Source organism: Molothrus ater, chromosome 3 (genome assembly GCF_012460135.2).
Source record: "Molothrus ater isolate BHLD 08-10-18 breed brown headed cowbird chromosome 3, BPBGC_Mater_1.1, whole genome shotgun sequence".
NCBI lineage: Eukaryota > Metazoa > Chordata > Aves > Passeriformes > Icteridae > Molothrus > Molothrus ater.
In genome coordinates, this window is record NC_050480.2 from 79386534 (window position 1) to 79408047 (window position 21514).

General features: G+C 45.7%; 1 protein-coding gene across 1 annotated transcript; it reads right to left on the minus strand.

Annotated features, from left to right (window-relative positions):
• Nucleotides 1–279: 279 nt before the first annotated feature.
• ID2 (inhibitor of DNA binding 2) lies at nt 280–2292 on the minus strand. Its single transcript, XM_036381245.2, has 3 exons — nt 1864–2292; nt 1596–1660; nt 280–924 (listed from the first exon to the last, which is right to left on the minus strand). Exons 1-2 carry the CDS (start codon nt 2209–2211, stop codon nt 1604–1606), a joined length of 405 nt encoding a protein of 134 aa, XP_036237138.1. The 5' UTR covers nt 2212–2292; the 3' UTR covers nt 280–924; nt 1596–1603.
• Nucleotides 2293–21514: the final 19222 nt, after the last annotated feature.

Genomic DNA, 21514 nt, shown 5'->3' on the forward strand with positions numbered 1-21514 from the left:
CACTTTTGTCAATAGCATCCCTTGTGTATTAAGTTCCTTTTCTTGTTCCTTTGACACTGTTTACAGGCAGATGACTTAGAAGATTGCAATATACACTCAAATAACATTTTCCAAGTTACAAGAATTATTGACTTCAGGTAATTTTATTCTTTATAGTCTCTACATATTTGAATTTTTACTTGATAAATTCATAACAATGTATAAGTATTAAAAAAACCAACAGAAACAACACAAATCAAAGCCAACAGTTGGTCCCCAAAGAATAAAGCAAGCAATCAGTTCAATAAACACACTTGATTTATTTTGTATAAAAAGGGTTAAGTTTACAACTAAACTTTTATAAAAAGTTTAGCATGATTAAGTACATCATTACACTTTTTGCAGAAATGTATATTTCTGCCACTATACAAGAAAACTCTAATTAAAGAGTTCACAAGGTTTCACTCATATATATATATTTATATATAAATATATACACAGCATTCAGTCCTAGGTTTGTGTCAAAAAGGTAATTTCTGACCACAGACTTTCCTAAAAAACTGAACACTGGATCCTTCCGGTACTCACGCTCCACCTTTGGAAAAAAAAGGCAAAGTCTGCTTTAAAATGGGCAACTCCTTGTGAGATTTTTGTTTCGCTCCCCACGTTGGGAATAGTATATAAAGGAAGCCTTCCAACTAGGGAAAGGGTATTTAAGAGTCTCTTCATAAATAACTAGGTTCAGTCCAAGTTGAAAAATGGGGTGGGGATAAAGATCAATCTTGATTTTTTCTTCTTTTTTCATTTTAAAAGTTCCTTTCACTTGAACGTGGATTTTCCCCTCCAGATACAGCTGAAAAATAAATTCAGCACCTCAAAAAAGAAAAAAAATCCTGTAGACATTTTCTTGTGCAAAAGAAAAAAAAAATCTCATCAGTGGAACACCTGCAAGAGATTGAAAAGAGGCATATTTAGGAGAATGCTAACAGGGCAGAGATCCGGACAGACTGGCGCCAGAGAGGAAGCCACAGTTTGAACATTTAACCAAACACTCAGAGATTGGGCAAACCCTGGCGTCCAGATGCAACACATACAAGCTCACACACTCGCTCTCAAGAGCACAAATTGAACATAAAAATAACATACACTCCAGGGAAAAGCTAGAAAGAGGATTCTCAGTCCAATCTTTATTTAGATCTCTGTAAACGCAATGTTCAGAGGCGCCAGTCTGCCTCTTAGAGCAATTATTTGATTAAAAGCAGTCACTTATTTAGCTGATAACGCAGACAATCCCACATCACAGAATTCAAGGAATTGTGCCAAGATTCCCAACTTAATCAGTCACTTTGGCCCAGGAAGTTGAGGCTCCAAGAACAGATAAGAATTTGCATTAAGCAGCGAGCAGCATCAGAGGAGCCTGCGCTGCTGGGTGAACCTTAGCGACACACACACATTTAGGACCTCAAGACTCAGTTATTAGTCTCATTTCTTACTGTTTACAAAGGCATCTCCTAATCAAGTTTTAAGACCTATTTTTAGCACTTGCCATCACGCCTCACATTCCCCCAGAAGGCAGTTTTTACACGAAGTTTAGGAAAAAGGCGCCCTGCACTCACCGTTCGATTCAGCCACAAAGTGCTTTGCTGTCGCTTGACATGAGCTCTGAGGGGAACTCGGACGCCTGCGAGAGAACAAGAGCAGGGTGAGGGCGAGGTGGCCGAGCACGCACAGGGAGGCCGGAGCGGATCGTCCCGGCTCCCGCAGCGCTTCCCCCGCGGCGGGAGAGGGAGCGCACCGCTGCCGCTGTCACCCGCCCGCGCTGGGGACACCGAGCGCCGCCCCAGCTCCCGATGCGGCTCGGCGGCGAGCCGGGGACGCGCTTACCTGTAGCGAGAGGATGCTGATGTCTGTGTTGAGCGTGGTCAGAGGAGTTCTGGAGGAAGGGTTCTGCCCGGGTCTCTGGTGGTGCAGGCTGACGATGCTGGGGTGCGAGTCCAAGGCGATCTGCAGGTCCAGGATGTAGTCGATGACGTGCTGCAAGATTTCCATCTTGCTCACTTTCTTGTTCTGCGGGATGCTGGGCACCAGCTCCTTCAGCTTGGAGTAGCAATCGTTCATATTGTACAGCAGGCTCATGGGGTCATCCACGGGGGTCTTGCTCCGGGAGATGCCCAGGTTGTGCTCTGAGAGGCCGCTTTTCCTGACGGACCGCACCGGGCTGAAGGCTTTCATGCTGGCAGGGCAGGCGGGAGGAGAGCGCGGTTCTGGCGTGCGGGCTGGAGCCTGAGGAGCGCTAGGCTGCCGCTCTGGCGCTGCCGGAGCTCGCACTGAGGGGAAACGCTGCGCGGCCGCTTTTATACGGCGGCCGCCGCCGGGCCCGGCCCGCGCTCGCTGCCATTGGCGGCCGCCGGCACGTCCATCACCGCGGGGCGCCCTCACTGGTGGGGCCTTCCGCCCGGACAGCCAATGGCGGCGGGGGGCGTGGCCGCGCGCACAGCTGAGGGAGTAAATAGTGTGCGGGGCTGTGCGGACCCGCGCGGGGCCTGGGGTGGCAGTGCCGTGTTCCCGCCGGGCCGGCAGGCACCCCTCCGGCCCTCAGACACCCCTCCGGGTCCCCTGGCACCCCTCCGGCCCTCAGACAGTCTTCCGTGCCCCCTGGCACCCCTCGGGCTCTCAGACACCCTTCTCTGCCCTCAGACACCCCTCCATGCCCCCTGGCATCCCTCCGTGTCCTCTCCCCGTCCGTGCCCGCTCCCTGCCCTCCGCCGCACCCCGGTCTCTGCGCGGGCTCGCCCCGGTGTGCGGGGCTGGCGGCGGCGCGCCAGGAGCGCAGTGCGGGATGCGCAGGTCCCGCTGCAGCGAGGGGTGGCGAGGGCTAAGCCTTCCCCAGGTCACCGTGAATTGGAGCATCCCGGCCGGGTCTGCATCCCAACCCCGTTTTTCTGCCGTCCTCGCTCAGTGCACGGCAGCGAAAGTCAATGGCCGGGTTTGCAGCCAGCGCTGTAGGATGCGGCTGTAAGCAGGAATGAAATAAACCAAGATTAAAATAAAATAAGCCTTTAAACCCCACTGCAACTTTCTGTCCTGGTGAGAACGGGACATTGAGCACCCCAGCAGCCAGGCAGGCGTCACTCCCAGCGCCCTGCTTCCTGAGAACAGGGCTACTTCAGATGATGCTATTAATTGGAGATCATTAAGCAAATCTGCATATTGGAAGTGCATTTACATGTATTACCCTTGAAAGGCTGCTCATCTGCGCCCTATCAGTGCTCGTGACACAGTACTGCCATTAATTATGCATAGATTGTTTCTGGTGACAAATGCAAATGCTTACTACACGCTGTACTTTTAGCAGCTTTTGGTTGCAGCCAATGAAACATCTTCCAGAAACATTCCAGAGGAAAAAGTTTTCGGGGTTTTTCTGTTTTGTTGAGCTGGAGAAGTGACATTGATTTTTTTTTTAAGTTTAGTTCCATTGTATTTTCCTATATTTTGCTTATGCTACCGGCCGTGTAACAAACGGACACAGCTTCCACCTTCCATTCCACACACTACCTAAGGACAGGTCAACTTACAAAAGCATGAACGTATAGACACAAATAATAGAAACTAAATTCTGCACAAATCGCAGCAATTTTCTAATAGTAGAACCACACAGATGCTCAGAGCGCGTTAGTGTTCATTGCAAACAAAACCGTAGTAAACCCATACATCCATAAAATCAGTGAGGATTGTGCTGCCAATCATAAATATTAAAAGCAGACAAATACTGGATTTATCTGCGCGGTTGTTGCATAGCTACACGAAGGGGGTCGGGGCTGTGAGAGAGGAACACTGCGGACACTTGGAGACAAAGCTGCGAAGAGCCACATCAGGTTTTTTTCCAATTAACGTGGCATTCCTGAGCTGGTGGTTGGTTATTCTCCTAACAGGGCACTTCGGTGACTGTCACACCAGGGTGTTTGCCCCGGGGCTGTTCTCCGGGGTGGACTGGAGGCGGTGCCGAGGCTGACAGGAACACAATTCAACGCGTTTTGAAACGCGAAGGGTGAAAGTGAATCTCGACATTCAATCTGATAGGGAGACAAGTACACTGTTCATGTGCAGTTACAGAGAGTAAATAATAATAAAAAACACCCTGCCAATTAACGACTCACTTAAGATCACGACTTAGGGTGACTTCAACCCTTACATCTGTAAGATACCAATTGGTGGTGGAACTTGATCAGCGGCCACAGGTTTTGGTCCTGCAACATACTTGCGTTTCTGTCTAATGAAGGCACCAGTGGAAGAAATGTTGAGTGGTTTGGTTGTAATAATAGCCAACATAAATATGTTCACGCTTCTCCCATCACTGTTTGTCGTTCTTGGACAGCGCAGCAGCACCGGCCGGCCGGGCGCTGCAGAGGACCCCGTATTATTGCTCTCGGTTTTCCACACCAAGGGCTTAGCACGCTTTTTGGAACACCGGGAAGTTGTGTGGAGAGCCTAACCTGGCTATTTTCTCTGTCATCAAGTGACTGTCATGTGTTTGCACGCAAAACAGAGCCCGCGAGCAGCCAGGAGAGCGGCTGAAGAGGCTTTCCCTAACACTGCATTCCCTCAATTCTGCTGTTTTACCACAGAAAGCTTTGGCAGCGGGCTCGCTAGCTTCGGGAGCTCCTGCGCTCTGACACGGGCCCCACGAGCGGTGTCGCACCCGCGGCGGTCCCGCTGCCCGGCGGGACTGCGGGGCGGGGGGAGCCCGAAACCACCGGGGAGGGGACTGCGAGCTGCTCCTCGGGGGCTTTTCCAGGACCGTCCCAGGCAGCTCCGAGCGCCTCGGGAGCCGTGCGTCCACCCCTTAGTTTTCAGCCGGGACTTTTACAGCCGGTTCCCAGTCCCGAACCGCCGCCACTCGAAGCCGCGCACAAAGCGCCGCTTTCGCCTCCCCGATCGCGATCCCGTGGCTGCGCTCCGCGGGTCCCCCCGCCCGGCGCCAGCCCGCGGCGGCGCTGGGTGCGCGGAGCGGCGGCGGGAGCGCGGCCGCCCCGGGGGCGCCGTTCCCCCCCCGCGCCCCCGTGCCCCGCCCCGCGCCCGGGGCCGGCCCGGACTGCGCGGCGCCAGCCCCGTGACATCAGCCCCTCGCCGCCGCCCCCCCCGCCCGCGCCGCCCGGGCCCGGCGGCGCCGCTCAGGCGGCTGCCATGGCGACCGGGGCTGCGCCCGCGGCGGCGGCCCGGCCTCGCTTCCCCCTCCCGGGCGCACCTGCAGCGGGGGCCGCCGCCGGACGCCCCGCCATGCCGCGGGGGGAGGACGAGGGAATGTGGGAAGGCGGGGGGGGGGGGGGCGCCCGCAGAAAGGAGCGAGGAAAGAGTAAAAGGAGCAAAATCGCGGATGGACGAGGGGGCGAAAGGTGCTGGCGCCGCTCGCCCCCCAGCCCGGCTGCCCTGCGAGGCCGGGTTGCCGGGCGGGAAGGAGCGGGCCGCGCTTCCCTGGCTCCGAGGCTCCGATGTGGGGTAGAGAGCGAGGGGTTCGGTTCTGCCGCACCCCTTCCCCTCCCTTCCCCCCCCCCGCGCCAAAAAAAAGTGTATTTTCATGGTTGTTTTGATGCCGATTCTTTGGCCTCTGAAGGTTTTCTCAGCCCAGCCCCAGGGTCACACAGTCGCCCCCCGGGCAGGCTCCCCCCGGTGTGTGCGGGGCGAGGGGCTCCGGGCAGAACCTGCAGGGCTGCGCCGCCAGCCTCCTTGGGGACCGGCGCGTTCCTCCGTGGCCCTGTCCCCTGCCTCTAATGAAATCTATCTAAAACATCCAGTAATAATGTAAATAGCTTTAATTGCCGCGTATTAAAGTCATCAAACCAGACTAAAAAAAAAAAAAAAATCTGTTAAAATTGGCCCTGTTCCAAGTCATTGACACCATCCAGCCTGTCCAAGCGGGGTGTCTAAATATGTTTTGATACAGGAGTTTTCAATGTACCAGGTAAAATATCTCGCCAAACCCGGCCGCTTTTAACTACCCGCTCCCTTTTGTTTGCCTCACGTTTCCAACTCATTCAAAGAAAAGTTGTAGAAGTTTGGGGGTTGGCTTTTTTTTTTCTTTCTTTCTTTTGAGCGGGAGGGAGAGTAATGCATGCAAAATATTTAGTTACAACTTCTGCGAAAGGCACCGATCTGTAACAGCATTTTCTACTTTCACAAAGGATTTTCCTGTTACTTTTGTTCCGGTCACAAAATTAAAAAAAAAAAAAAGGCGAAAGAAGAAGAAGAAGAAGAAAAAAAAAAAAAACTTGGGGGAGAGATAAGGTCTGGAAAACAATCTGGAATTGCCAGGCTGTTGGTGGGAGCTCTGCGGGGCTGGCGTCAGGAAGTCTGCGCCGCCTTCTATTACTGTTGATCCAGCTTTGTGCAGCTGCACTCAGTACAATTAGCTTGTAGAAACAATCCTGCTGTAGGCAGCCTCTTCCCTTCAAAGTGCTTTTCTATACTGATCCCCTCACATCATGATGCTGGAAATCAAGTCACAAGCCGACCACTGTTTGGCCAACATCATCTGTGGGAATTCATTAACCTCCATCCCAGAGATGCAACAAGAGATTGTTTGTCCAGAACTAAACTTACAGCTTAATATGATGTAGCCCATACAGGGAAAAACCTGTGTCCCCATTTTTTTCTTTTTTTTTTCTTTTTTTTTTTCTTTCTTTTTTTTTTTTTTTTTGTCCGTAACAAGAAACACATTGTGCAGCTTTTTCTACTTTTTTCTTTTTTTCTTCAGGGGGTGGAGAATGTAGCTGAAACCAGGCATCAGCCAGCTCCTGCTAAAACTTTGCCATCAAACTGTTTTTTGGTTCATCGGGCTGCAGTTTCCATAGAAGCAACTTATCCCCGCGATCATCTTGTCGGGTGCACTTCGCAAGCTCATTTCCCGTCTGAGCTTGCTCCGCTGCTCTCGGATGCTGCAGCTGACACATTTCCTCCCCGTGCACTTTGCACCCACCTCATCCTTGCCCAGATGCTCGGGGCTGATTGTGCCTAAAAGGGGGTTTCAGCAGACTCCACAGCTGCCTTGGGGGAAGGGACTTTTTTTTTCTTTTTTTTTTTTTCTTTTTTTCTTTTTTTTTTTTAATTTTCCTTCTACTTTTCCCTGTTTCCCACTCCTCGCCCTGCCGGCAGCAGCCCTGCCCGTGCCCCCGTCCCCAGCGCTGCAGGCCCGGCTGGCAGGGGCGTGGGTGCAGCCGCTGTCCCCCGCCTCGCGCGTGTCGTGCGTGCGCTGCCGTGTGCCACCGCAGCCGGTGTCACCGGGCCCGGGGAGCGCTGCTGTGCCCCCGCTCGGGGAGCGGGACCAGCCCCGCAGCGGCAGCGGCAGCAGCAGCAGGGTGGCATCTCCGTGCTCCCGAGGCGCTCCGCGAACAGCTGCGCTGTTGGGAGCAGGACTCTGCCTCCCGCACCCCGTGCTGGCCCTGGCAGCGCTCTCGGGCAGCGGGGCTGGCAGCGCAGCTCCCTCGCCTCAGGTCCTACGCTGGGCACGAGAATGCCCTGCCCACCGTTTCCACACACCCCCCTCCCAACCCCTCCGGGTGCCGCTGCAAGGACACACCTTCTCTGAGACCCTTTTCCAAACTCCGTTCTCTTCTGGGCCGTATTTGCAAATGCCACAGTTCCGCCAACTTCTAAGATCTCTTTTCCTCCTTCCTCACTGTGCTTTTGAATAATGTTGCTTTCGTATCATTCTCTTCATCCCCGCTTTCAAGCATCCCTCATCTGCCGCTGTTAATCCCAGGCCGTGTGTTGTTGGGATGCTTTGGAAGTATTTTGGCAACACATAAATGGTTTTTATTTCTTTTGAGACATGTCCATTTTGGCTAGAAGTGTTGGACTATAGGAAGGGCAGGCCTTTGTTTGGATTCCGTTTTGACATGTGTATCATTTTATGATCATATTCCTAAACTGCTGCTGTGCAGTAAAATGACTTTTATTCAAACTGTATTTTCCAACACCACTCTGCAAAGAGGGGTGAATTGCATGGTTTTGCTGCAACATTTATATCAAATCCAATTTCAGATGCTTTAGTTCTAATGTTTATTTCTGTTTTGTAGGATTTCTCTTTTTTGTAAGTAGGACCGGTGACCTGAAGGCTTTGCTGTATAAACTGCTATCTGCAAAGGGCTATTGCTTACCTGATTCTGCTTGAAGAAAATTGCTGTGAAATCTTTCTGAGAGCAGCATCTCTCTGGCATAGTAATTTCTACTGGCATAAGGTGTATTAGATCCATGTATTAACTCTTATGTTTTTACTCAAAGCCAAATACATTTATTTTTAAAAATCTTTAAGTAACATCTATGTTTTAATTAAGTCCTCTATAAGTCCTTATAAGTGGCTCTCTAACTTAGCATGGTTGTTCTAAAATCTGGGATCAAGCAAGTACACTTATTACTGCATGGCTTATGTAGCAGATGGTTTTCATCTAGTGCAACTTTTCTAGTGATACCTTTAAATTAATATCAGTCTAAAATGTTGCAGATTTTGCACTCCCCACCAATTCTCTGGAAAATCTATCCAGGATAGAAAAGGGAGGGAGATTACTGACAGTACCTCACATGCACTAAGGAATAAACCAAGGAGTAAAAAATGTGCTTATTCCTTTCTTAATTTTCTGGCTGGCTGGTCCAACTCCCCTCACTCTCCCACTTTGGCCCAATTTTGATCTTTAGGTACAGGTCTGTAGGAATTAGATCACAAAACACTTGTGTTAATTTCACTGAAAAAAAAAGGAAGGATTGGGAATGGGCTTGGTGGGAGAAGATTTTGCAAATCTGTTCCAGGTATGGTTTTAAAGACACATGCCCCACTCCACCCCCAAAATTGTAAAATTATGATAATTTCAACTATAAATGTATTTACATAGTATGCTCTGTGTGTTTTGGTTTTCCTCAATAATAATAATAGTTCATGAACATAGAGGAGAAATTGAGTCTGTACTGCATCTAATTATTGGTCAATCTGGTCTTCCTTGTCTTCAGGACGAACACCTCAGTTCTATGGTGGAAAGCTTTGTATTATTTAGCAGGCAATACTAAATCAACTTTTCCAAAGCTATTGTTATAGGATATGTCAACACAGGACCCACTGCATTCTCAGTCCTTTTTAACTAATGGACAGAAAAAAATTCTGTATGGTCAGGAAAGCCTAATTCCACTCAGGGTTTGGGTACTGGAAGTGCAGTTTAACAAAATACATGCACCACATCCCAAATGCATGTGTACCCTCATGAGTCCTGTTGAACCACGTGAGTTTAAGTGAAGTTTCCTAGGCTGTTAAAACTTTGCTTCTTTATTGGCCCAGAATGAGCATTATCTAGGTTAAGTTGACTTTCTCTGTGACTGTCGCCTGCCTAAAGCCACCTGGGACACACAAAATAGGTATGTGCCTGAATCTCTGGAGAGGCCTGGTCCAGGAGGTGTGCACAAGATCATGGCTAAATGCACTCTGACAGCATGGAGCTTAGCACGAGGCGCAGCAGCTGGAGCTGCTGCAAAGTTCAGGGGCAAAGAAGGAAAGGAACTGTTGCTTTCTCATAGGCAATTTTTCTCATGAGAGCACTTGTCCTGGAAGTGAGTGATGCAGATTCAATGTTCTCCTCATCAGAGGTGATATAAACTCCCTCCTGCTTGCAAAGCAGCCCTAACGACCAGAGATAAGGCTAAGGTGGAGGACACCCACCCATCCTGTTCAAGCTTGCCACAGTAAAGAAACAGATGCAAATTTCGTAGGGCCAGAGGCATTATAAACAAGAGGGAGCCTAACACTATAGCTCAGGGGTAAAGGCATCTCCTGGATGGCAAGAAGCCTGAAGTCTGGGCCTGCTGGCCTGGCAGACTCACCCATTCTTGAGGGTGAGGTTCATCTCACCTTATCTTAGCTATTTAGAGGTTTTATGTCTCATCTCTCTATAGTCAGTGGGAAGAGAGAGCAAGAGACACCTGCAGAGAGTGATTCATTCTGTGCCCATCTGACACCTCTCTCAGGATGGAGTGAATCTCCTCGCTGGGGGCCGTTGCTCGCCATCAGTTCTCAGCAGGAGCCAGACAACCAATTTCAGCCAGAAGCCTGACTTATAGATGCCAAGCGAGGTGGATTCCACTGTGGATGACTAATTTTTCTGATTCATCATACCCAAATTTAGCCTTTAAAATTTGGGTATGTAGTCTAAGTTAGTTGAGTTCTGTCTCTGTATCGTGGTCATTCCTTCCATTGGAAGGCTGGGCATGGCTAGCTGGGGTGAAGTGTCTTGGGATGAAGTACTGCTGAGCCTGTAGAGCCTAAACATGTGGCCATGTGTGTTCCTAGTCTGTGCTTGTGAATCCTGGTGCCAGGTGTCTGAAATGTAAGTATGGAAGTATAACCTGTCATTTTGCACTCTTTTGTGGATGGTCTAACTGACTTGAGGCACTACATACTGCTTCAAAGGGAGGATTAGATGTGTAAAATATGCATAAAAATTGTTTGAAGATATTACAGGGCTACAGTTGGGATTTTCAGAAAGCTGAAGGGCTCTGTATTTAAAGAAAGTGAAGTACTACGGAAAACGGACTAAGTGTATACTGCATTTTATGCACTTGAATACACAGAAAAATCTGTCTCTGACTTCTAAAACTGATGGTTGGATGCCTTTAAAAATATCACCTTTAATACTAGCTCTGAAGATGTGAGCCTATAATTCCCAGTTTCAAAAAGTTATAGTTTTTTCATTTTTGATAATGTGGAATAGTGCTGTGGTACTGCAGCATAAATCCCAACCATGTACTTAATTGTTTCATCAGAGATCAGCAGAAGGTCACCCAGCTTTCTTATCAAATTACTGGAGTTCAACTATTTTCTGTGCTGATCTGAGTTCGGTGCACACATATTCTTTGCAAATGGATGATTCCAGGGAAAGACAATTTTAGTTAAAGGTCACCAAAGGCTTATTGTCCAGACATTTTGCAAAATTTAGATTGTGGAAACAATTGTGGAAAATAAGTGTCCAGTTTGGCAAAATTACAGTAATATGTTCTCCTGATGGGTTTTTAGCTATGAATACAATTGGAGATGATGTTACCATGTTGTTCATGTCAATCATTCCATAAAACTGAATGCCTTCAACTATTCCAAAACACATGGTTGAGAAACCCTTCTGCTTCTTTTATCATAATATGGAAGATATATGTCTAAATTCAGCAACTTAAAAATAATTTGGAATGGACTAAAATTAAATTATTTAAGGCCTCAAGCTATTTTTTACAGCAGAAACAAGAGATCTTGTTGAAATACTTTGAGCCAGGACAAAACAGCTCATTTATACCTAGCATCTCAGCTGTTCTCCATTGAATTTGGACTTTTTGCAGTTTCTTTTTTTCCTGCCTTATCACTCTGCTTGTTTTCACTTCATTAGCAATAGTTTTGTATTCCTTATTCCCTTTCACAGGTCTCTTGGTTCTGGAGATGGGATTCACCTCACCTGATTTATGGCATGTGTCTGGTTGATGTCTGCATCTAAGCCTGTCTTTAAAGACTCAGTTTACAGACAATTGAGAAAATTGTTGTTTCTGTGATGACTTGTATCTACCTACTGCAGAAGTCTAAAAGCTTAACTCTATCGTGGACACTCTCTTTATTTCTGAGTCCAGCTGTCCTTTGCCCAGACAGCCTATGGTTTAACTAGACACCCTGGCCTTCATGTGGATGTCCCATGTCAGGGTTGGTTCTCAGACTTTCTTGGCAGTTTTTTTCTTTTTTTTTTTTGGTGTGTGTGTGACTTTACACGTTTGACAGCACTGAGAAGAATGAGCAGTGGCTAATAGGTGTAGAACAAGAACCTTTTCTGACTGTGGTTTGGTGGAGTGCTGGGGTTTTACAGTCCACACTGTGTAACCTCTGGGCTAGATGCTCACAGTTATAAATTTTGTGCATTTCTGCCTGTTAGCTGTGCGAACTACACCAGCAGGGCTTTGTATTCCTTTGTGGCATAGATGGGACTTCCATGGTGAGGAAAATGGCATTCTGTGGAAACCTTACCTCAGCTGTTGTAGAAGGTACACAAGGAAGGAAGATGCTCATTGAAACAGCTGAGTTATGTGCTGGAGGACTTATCCATGTCTCTGCCACAGAGTTTTTTTTATGTGTGATGATGGACAAGTCACTTGGAGCTGACCTGTGTCAGGAGACTGTTTATCACATGGGAAGTCCTTAATCCAATGGGAATTGTCCTTAAAGATCTAAATTAGGATGAAAACACTGCTTGAAGTAACAGGTCCCATTGATCACAAGTTTGGCAGCTAGAACTAGTGTTAGTAGCCAGTACATTTTCTGACCAGCTGCTTCATATATTACCATTGGTTTGCAGATAACAGTTTATTTTTCTCTTTTTTTCCCTTTTTTCTTTTTTTTTCCTTTCTTTTAAATTTTTTTAAATTTTTTTTTTCTTTGCTTTTCATTTTTTCCTTTTTTCTCTTTTTTCTTTTTTATTTTCTTGTTTTTGAAAAGGGACTATCCCTTTTGAGGGTAATACAGAATATATTCTAATAAATGTGGGAAAAGATTCTGGGGTGGCAGAAGTAATAATTATAATAAGGGGCATTCTGGTGTGCTTTCCAGCACCCATAGAGAGATTCCACCTCCTGCTCTCCAGCTGGGAAATCACAAGGTGGTGCAGTGACAGTAGGGTGATTGCCAGAGACCAGAGAAAGTACCAGTCACAGCTGGATGAGGACTTGGAGCAGGAACAAGGAAGTCTAAGGATTAAAGAGGAAGGGGAGAGGGGGAATTCAAGTTTCAGATTTCTTCATCAATTTAGATTTCTTGCATTTGAAATGTCAAGCTAAAATAAGCAACACTATCCAGAAAGTGAATGCTTCTGAAGAAGTTTCTTGTATTTCTGTCTCCTGTTAGGACAACTTGTGAATTGTAATATGGTGATTTTAGCCCTAGTTAAATCAGTTTTCCAGGTTATGGGAGACATAGGTGTAGAGGGATACAGTATGGGTGAATGAAGGTGGTATAGAATGCAATCTTACCCCTAAAGAGTTGCAGCTGGGTTAATTACTAAAGATTGGAGCAGGCCTGATGCTAACAAGCCACAGCTGTAGCCAATCAGGAGAGTGTTATAAAAGAGTGGATTGGTTGGTTGAGGGAACTGGAGTCAGTTGGCTGCTGTGAGGACAAGGAAGAGTCAGTGCCTGGAGGAGCTGCCTACAAGAAACACCAAGGAGGTATGGAACTCTGGCAATATGGAACCCTTGCAATGTAATGATAATAGAGCTCTTGCACTATAATGACAATGCATAGGTTCTGGGTTAATCCAGTGAGGTTCCTATAATCATCAGATAAGAAACACTCCAGAAGTGGTCAGTTGGGACATTCACCTGGTGCAGTGGAAGCTCTAAGTTGCAGTCTGAACTGGGAAGAATAGGATTTGAAGCCTTGGTTTTTGATAGGCCTTGTAAGCATCAGACTACTTTGAATTTCCTGAGGAAATGTTCAGGAGCATAATCTTGGTTTTCTTCTGAAGTGTGGTTTTATTTCTCTTTATTGAGCTTCTGCTTTGTTTTCAGAAGTGCTTTTATAGAATCTATTAAGGAAAAAAACGTTATGGGAAAGTTTTTGGTAATTTTTTTATTGACTGGGTGTTTTTTTGCTGTAATGCAGATGCTTCTCTTTTAAACCTGACAAAGGCATAGCTATTTGGGGACATGATACTCTCTGCTCTGTACTGAGAGCAGCAACACACCTTGCAGAATTGTTTTAAGGAGCAGTCTGGAGTGTGCCAATTTCTCTCTTTTTTGCTATTTTGGTAGTGTTTTGTGGAGAGAAGCACATGTATATAAGCTGCAAATGTACATTCCTGTATAGAATAAGCAGGCTGTCTGTGTGAATCAGCTGTTATGGGGGTGGCTGTGGGTAAGACATAAAACAGGCAGTGGAAACTCCTTTGATGGAGACTCAGTAGTCTTCATGCTTTACACCTTTGGGGCCAGATGCAAATCCAGTGAGACCTTCCAGAGAGGAAGACTCTTCCTGTCAGGTCACAGCTTTGGGTTCAGCTTCAGGTGCGTTTGGGAATGTTTCAGTGAATGTGTCTGTGCGATGTGGCTGGTTTTTGGCTAGTGTAACAGGTGCCTGTGAGAGCTGAGAGGGAATTTGTTTCACTGCTCTGGCTTGGCAAATGAATTTTATCTAAAGCTTGTCACTTGCACATAGCCAGCCTGCTCACGTTCTAAATAGATTCTGCCCTCAGATTGTAAAGAACAAGATAATAACATTATGTTATGTACTTGAGAGCTAAATTATTTTAAAAGTCTGAAATTAGCAGATGAGGAGGAATTTATTTGCCAAATACATTTCAGAAGCAGCTTGGGAAACCTGTCAGAGCCCATCTTTAAGTGCTTAACTAGTGGCTGTTCAACTTAATAGCTCTGAAGAGTGCTTGCAGTATGAGGGAGACCAAAACAAAATCCCAGAATGCATGAGATTTTCTTCCAAACAACAAAAAAAGCCATCAATTCACTAACCAGAGGGTTAAAGAGGAAAACCTGCATCTACAACCACGAACTTCACCTAACATCCTTTGTGCTCCAGGAAAAAGAAAACCCCTTGCTCTTTTTCTGGACTCTTTATCCTCTCTTTCCAGCTCTGTTACCTTATTGCATAGCTGAACTTGACCTTTGCTGTGGTAGTGATGCTGGCCTGTACCACACACTTGTCCTTTTACTGCACAGATATCTTCACATTTTCCTGTGTCCTATCCTCCATGTATGGGACAAAGATCTTTCCAGCCACTTGCCTTCAAATCATGCCTTAAGATGCACTCCACCCCTCCTGTCTGTGGGGCTTTGCTGACAGTAGCTGGAAGTTAAATTGCTTTTTAGGCAGTCTGTGTGAAAACATGCTCATGTTATTCCTACTGCAGATCTGCTGTCACCCCCTTTCCTGCTGAGGACCACAAGGCCAGTGATGCCATTTTAGTAACCATCAGTTGTCATTGGAAGCTGACACAGACAGGAGCAGCTCTTGGCTCTGCTGGTTGTTGCCTTCCCTCTCCTTCACTCCCAGCTGTCCCAGTTTGCTTTTAGTCCCTGTGCTGCTTCCATCCTCCTGCCTCTTACACATCTGCAAATTCAGCTGCTGTGCTTGGCCAGGGTCTAAGGCAGAGTCCACTCTTTCAGGCTTTATTAGCACATCGTGGCTGTAAGCATCAAAGATCTCTTTTGGGGAGATGACTTTCTTGCATATGAAGCCTCAGATCTTAATCCTTCAGAGTGGCAGAAAGCTTCCCTCCTAGCTGATATTACTTGCCCAACTCCATATGGAAGGGGAAGGCATCCTAGCTAATCAGAACTTCAGATAGGCAATTCTTCAAACTGTTTTAGGGTTTTTAATTAATATTGTAGGCTCCTGCATAATGTGGCAGAGAGCCAGTATCAGTATCTGACAATAGCCTTCACCATCTATCAATAATGAGGGAATTCCTCTCACAAGCTCCAGAAGCTTCTGTAAAGGGTGAGATTGCTGTTTGCAAAGCATCCTGCAACATTCAGCCTTGCAGGTCTGCTGATTTTTAAATTATATAAACAAAACCCTGTAAAATCCACACAGTCCAAAGACAGTGACTTCTGTTTATACTGTCCAGAACACAGATGCTGAGCGTGAATGCATGAGCAGTCCTTTTGTGTGGTGCTTGACACTTTCTGCGCTGTCTGCACTGCTTTTTAATATACAGAATCCCTGATTCTCCACTGCCTTGCACCCTGTCTATTCATTCTCACCCCTGTGAAGTGAGGGTAAAACACTATCAAAACAAAATGGTACCATTTTGCATGTTTTCCACTCAGTTTGTTCAGGTGTAAATAACGACAGAGAGAACGGGGCAGAGCAGAACCTGACCCACAGTCTGTCTCTCAGTGCGTCAGGGGTCTTGAAGTGGGGGGATGACAGAACAAACACAAGCTGTTACCTTGCCATTTTTGCTAATGTTTTAAAACCAGGCAGCTTGTGAGGGTGACAGATGCAAAAGTCAGGCAGTACTTCATTCAGTAGTCCTCACGTGATGTATTCCCCTGGAGCAATGGAAGTGTTACCTGTGGTGTGGATGGGTGCTGATGATAGCTGGTACAGGAGCAGGGCTGTCAGTGACAGTCATCCTTCTGACCTGTTCAGCTGCTCCACTTAGTACTGGAGAAAGAAAAATCCGTTGTACTTTTTGCTCTTTGTTGCGTTACCTTGGGTTTTATAAATGTTTGTAAACGGAGAGTGAGCTATTCAAGCTGTGGTAAGCTTCTACTTTGTCTCCTGGGCCCTGGACATGAACAGCACTCACATCTTTTTGACTTTTTAAAATTTTTTTGTCATTGTAGTGACAGAAAACTGTACCCATCCTAAGTGACTTTCCATCATCCTCTAATATTGCCTTCACAAAGCTCTGCAAGTAAACATCCATGCTTCTCCCAAAAAAGGGTACTTCTTTTCCCTTTCCATCTTTCTCTTTGCACAAATGCCAGCTCTGACACCTTCCTTGCTTTCCTGAACAAGACATTAGACTGTCCTAAACCATTCTGTTTTTACCAGGGCACAGAATTTAAGTATATTTCTGTTTTGTTCATAAGATATCATTATTACCCCTTGTGATATAATGTACTTCACCATTAATGCAGGAAAAATAACGTGGCATTGCACAAAAAAAAAAAATCCACCCTCCCTTAAAAAAAGATCCAAATAATCAAAAAACATATAGATAAATACTGTCAAGATCTGAATTGAATGAATGTTTCATGGGCTGTTGTAGTAGGTAGGAATAATGAGCAGAAGTTAGAGTCTCTTTGAAACCAGAACAGTAAATATTTTTGCTTATCATCAATTGAAATCTCAGCCTTACCATTGCATTAGCATTTCCACTCATTTTTAGAAACAAAGTGAATTTTCATGACTCATTTGAGTGCTCTTTAACTATTTGTATGCAAATGTGACTCAGACTTTCTCACAGTCACATGCTTCACCCTCCTGTTGGAGTTCATGCACAAATGAGAGTGGTGGTGTTCCTTTTCCTTATAAACCTTACCTTTCCTAGACAGTCTTGTGCCTCTCTTGCATTTGTGATAGCATTTGAAAAAACACTTGTTCCTATATCTTCAGAGTTGCTTTAAAATTGAAAGACTCAAAAAGAGAAATGAAAAACCAGTCTGTATCAAAAGCATTTTGTTAAAATGTTGTGTTCTCACATTTAAATATGAGAGGTTAGGAAAGGAGTGCATGTATACTTCTAACTTTCAGAAAAAATTTGCAAGTTCTGGCTTGAGAACAGGCATGAGAAAGTTCAGCTGAAAGGCAATGTATCCATTGATGTATGCAGAGAATTAGAATGAAATTGCCACCTCAACCACAGCTAGAGTGAGCCCAGCTGATGAATAAATGCACATTGTCCAGATGTGGACAATGCAGAAAAGCAGTAAACTGAGTAAACATCAGATTAAGCATTAGCTTTAATTGTGAGGAGTCAATTCCAATGAGAAACAGAACTGGGGAGCTTTTTTGCCCAACACCAGTTGAGGTATGTTTCTAACTAAAAGAGAACCTACCTAATCTGTCACTGCTTTCCCGTTTGAGGCTCATCAATCCAGCAAATTTGGTTTGCAGTTTTTGTCTGCTTTTCTAGAATGCACCTTTCTGTTCTCCATAAACATCCATAGACCTTCTGTACAATATCCCTTGCACTGCAATCCCAGGGGTGTCTCTTGTCAGTGGTAGGAAGTATGTTTTTATATTTTCATCTCTCACAAAGTCCAAATGACTAAAATGGAGTCTTGCAGAGTTGCTCAATTCAGGAGCAGGATTTTTGGAATTCAGATGAGACAGATCACAGAATGGGTCAGGCTGAAAGAGACCACAGTGGGTCATTTGTTCTAATCTCCCTCCTCCTCCTGCAGGATCATCCCAGAGCACATTGGACAGATTTGTGTCCAGATAGTTCTTGAATATCTCTGGTGAGGGAGGCTCCACAGCCTCTCTTGGCAACCTGCTCTGATCACTTGCACAGAAAAGTTGTTCTTCCTGATGTTCAGGTGGAACTTCCTGTACATCTGTTTCTGCCTGCTGCCTTCTTGTTAGCATCCACTGAGGAGCGCCTGCTTTCATCCTCTTTGCATCTCAAATGACACCAGTTGTAGTCAGTGAACATCTAATCAATAAGCTCAGTCTGTAGGGAGGTGTCAAACCAGAGTCCCAAACTATGTCTGCCTCTGAGTCAGTTCCATGGCTCAGCAGTCACTGGCCATTAACTTAAAAACTGACACTGACAGATAAACACTGAAACTGTGTCTCCTATTCCAGCAGCTAATTTCCAGCCTATATAATTGTGATTTTTTGCTATACTACAGTGGCCTGCTCACCCAGCACAGGGATGGAGCCAATGCATACCCAACTGTGTACCTGTTCCAGTGCTGTGTAACACCCTACAGGTTCTCAGATGCTTTTCTAATTGAAATCTTTTGTCTGTTTTTCTGTTTGTGATGTTTGTGCTATTAGTAAGCAGCACTCCACAGGTACCTGGGCTCTGCTATGGCTGCAGTTAACACTGCTAAATAAGCTAAATGCAAATGAACTGAAATGTCTTGTTGACACACCTCTGACTGAACTCAATGATCAGTTGGTGATCACCTAAAGTTTCTAAATTGACATGAAATTAAGCAAGTTGCAAAAGCTGTAAACAAAGTGTAAAGAAAGGAAAGTAGGAACTTGGTACTTGCTCCGGCTGCAAGTTCCAGACTGACGCATAACCTGCCAACGTGCAGTTCACTCCAGGATCAGGCCTTATGAAGGATGCACTCCCTCCTTTCTTAATGCCAGCATCATTAATATTGCAGGTATATAGATCTCTTAAATTAATAGTGCAACAGATTGTTCCTGCTGCACTTAACAAGCAGTTCAATATAACAGCCCTGAGCTAAAAGATTCGCAAGTTTGTGAACTTCAAAGCAAACTTTGCTTCTTTTTAAAGAGTCTTACAAACAACTAAGCACATTTTTTCCCACCTCATCTTAAAAGAAATTACAGAAGAATATATACAGCAGGCCTGAAATTCCTGCCAGTCCTTCATCTTGATTTTCTTGGCATATTGGCAAGGAGTCTGGATGCTGAAATTTACTGTTAATGAGTACCTTATTTTATGGATGTGTTCTTTTTCTGTGCCCTAATGCTTATCTGAACTGTTTGTGCTCTTATGGAGGGCCAAAAAAGACACCTAGAAGATAAATGTAGAAGTAACCAGTGAAATATCTTTGAAACACCAAATACTTTGGTGTTTAATTTTTAGTTTGGAAAGTATGGGTGGTCTTTAGTTGAACTAAATTTCTTTATTGATTTACTGTGTCTGTGGATTATCATCTTACAAATTATCTGAAATCTTAATTTCAAGGGTTTTCTGTGGTTTGTGATGGATTAAATGTAGAGGCAGCAATTATTAGGGAGCTGTTGGTCAATGCAAACAAAAGTGGCATTGGTTTTAAACAGTGTGGATGAAGTATATACCTAAACACAAACATCAAGTGGAGAGCAAAAATGTAAGAAATGGCAAGGATAGCAGCCATTCCAGAATGGAATAGATGAGGGGGAAGCTGAAAATACTTGCCCAGGAATGAAAAAAAGCCCCTAGCCCCACCCCTATTGAAAATAGTGAGGTAAAAATTAGAAATGTACACTTACCATTGGTTTCCAATGAATCCATAAGTGACTGTTGTTGGAAGCTGAACTAAAACCAAGGGAGGTGAAAAGTCAAAGGACCCTTTGATGGGAGAGTAAAAGATTGTGTTTGCCCTTTGAAAGAAAAAGGCAAAGATATCTGCGGGTTTTAGCACAACAGAGTAGAATGCTGTGAGCTATGGAGAAAAAAAAAAGTCAATGTTTTTATCATGCTGTGGTCCTAAACTTACACATGTGATTAATGTGATGTTTTACATTCTGTAAATTGGGTGTTTATACTTAGGAAAATTTTGAGGACTGAAGACTCTGAAATGTCTTTCCTCATTCCTCCACTGGAAACAGCAGCATAGTCTCCTTTGTATTCCGAGCTTTTGTGCCTCAAAATCCAGCTACTTCTAGCTGGGAAAATCTGTAGTCTCCCCAGGTGACCTGCCCCTGCATTCACTGCCTGTGCATTTCTTTCTTACTCCTCAGTATGAGAAGCAGATTCTTGCTCAGCTGTGCTAGTTTCTGTCCTGCCTTGCTTGATTTCCTGCACACTGGGATTGGAGCTCTCGTATTATGAGAAAAATGGCTTTAAATAGCTGCCAGCTCTGTTTTGCTCCTGTGTCCTTAAGGCCAGTTACCCAGGGGATCTCATTCACCAACTCCTTAAACAGCTGGAAGTTCATTCTTGCAAACTTCAGGATTTTGACTTTGCTCTCACCAGGCTAGAGTGTGGTCACTACATCTCAGGCTGCCTCCAATCTTAATTCCTTATGTGAGCCCATCCACATTGGTGAGCACCAGGTCCAGTAATGCCTCACCTCTGGTTGCCTTGTCTAACACCTGGACCAGGAAGTTGTCCTCTACACACTCCAGGGTCTCCTGCACTGCTTGCACCAGCTGCATTGCTTTCCCAGCAGATGTCCAGGTGGCTGAAATCACCCATCAGGATGAGAACTTGCAAGTGTGACAGTTCCTGTATGTGAAGCAAAAAGGCCTCATCAACAGGCTCCTGATCAGGTGGTCTAGAAGCCCATCACCAGGTGTCCTTTGTTGGTCCTGTCCTAGATTTTTACCCACAAGCTCTCAACCTGTTCATGGCTGTTACTCAGAGGCAGCTCTTCACAATCTATCCCCTCCTTAACATAGGGTGAAAAGCCCCTGGCCCCCCTTCCCAGCCTGTCTCTTCTGAAAGGCTTGTGGGCCTCAGTTGCTATGCTTTGGTCAAACATGACAACTCATCCCACCATGTTTCTGTGAGGGCAATCAGGTTGTAGTCCTCTAATTGCACCGTGGTTTCCATCTCATCCTGTTGGTTATCTGTGCTGCGTGCATTGGTGTAACTGGGCTGTTGAGCTCTTTGTCTTTTGGGAGGAGCTCTCTCCAATTCCTTTGGGATGATTTTTGGTGTTTCCTTGCTTTAGGGCTGTTTTTTCCTGGTTCCTTACTGACACTTGGTAGAGCATCCCCTTCCCCCCTGAATCTAGTTTAAAGCCCTGGCTAATAAGTCCCACCATCTTGCTCCCCAAGGCACTTGTACCTCACTTGAGCAAGTGTGCCCCATCTACTGTTGACAGGCCCAGTCTCTGGCATGTCCCAGACCAGAGAACACAAAGCTCTGAGCATGGCACCAATCTTTTGGCCAATCCTTCACCCTATGCACTTGTTTCACTCTGCCTGGGTCCCAGTGCCCTACTGGGAAGGTAAAAGAGAACACTACTGGTGCCTCAGATCCTTTCAATATCTTTCAGAGGGACATGAAGTCACTTCTGATATTTCGGAATCTGTCACATCTTCCGTTGATCCTACATGAATCCTCAGCTTTTGCCAGGCTTGGAGGCCTCTTTT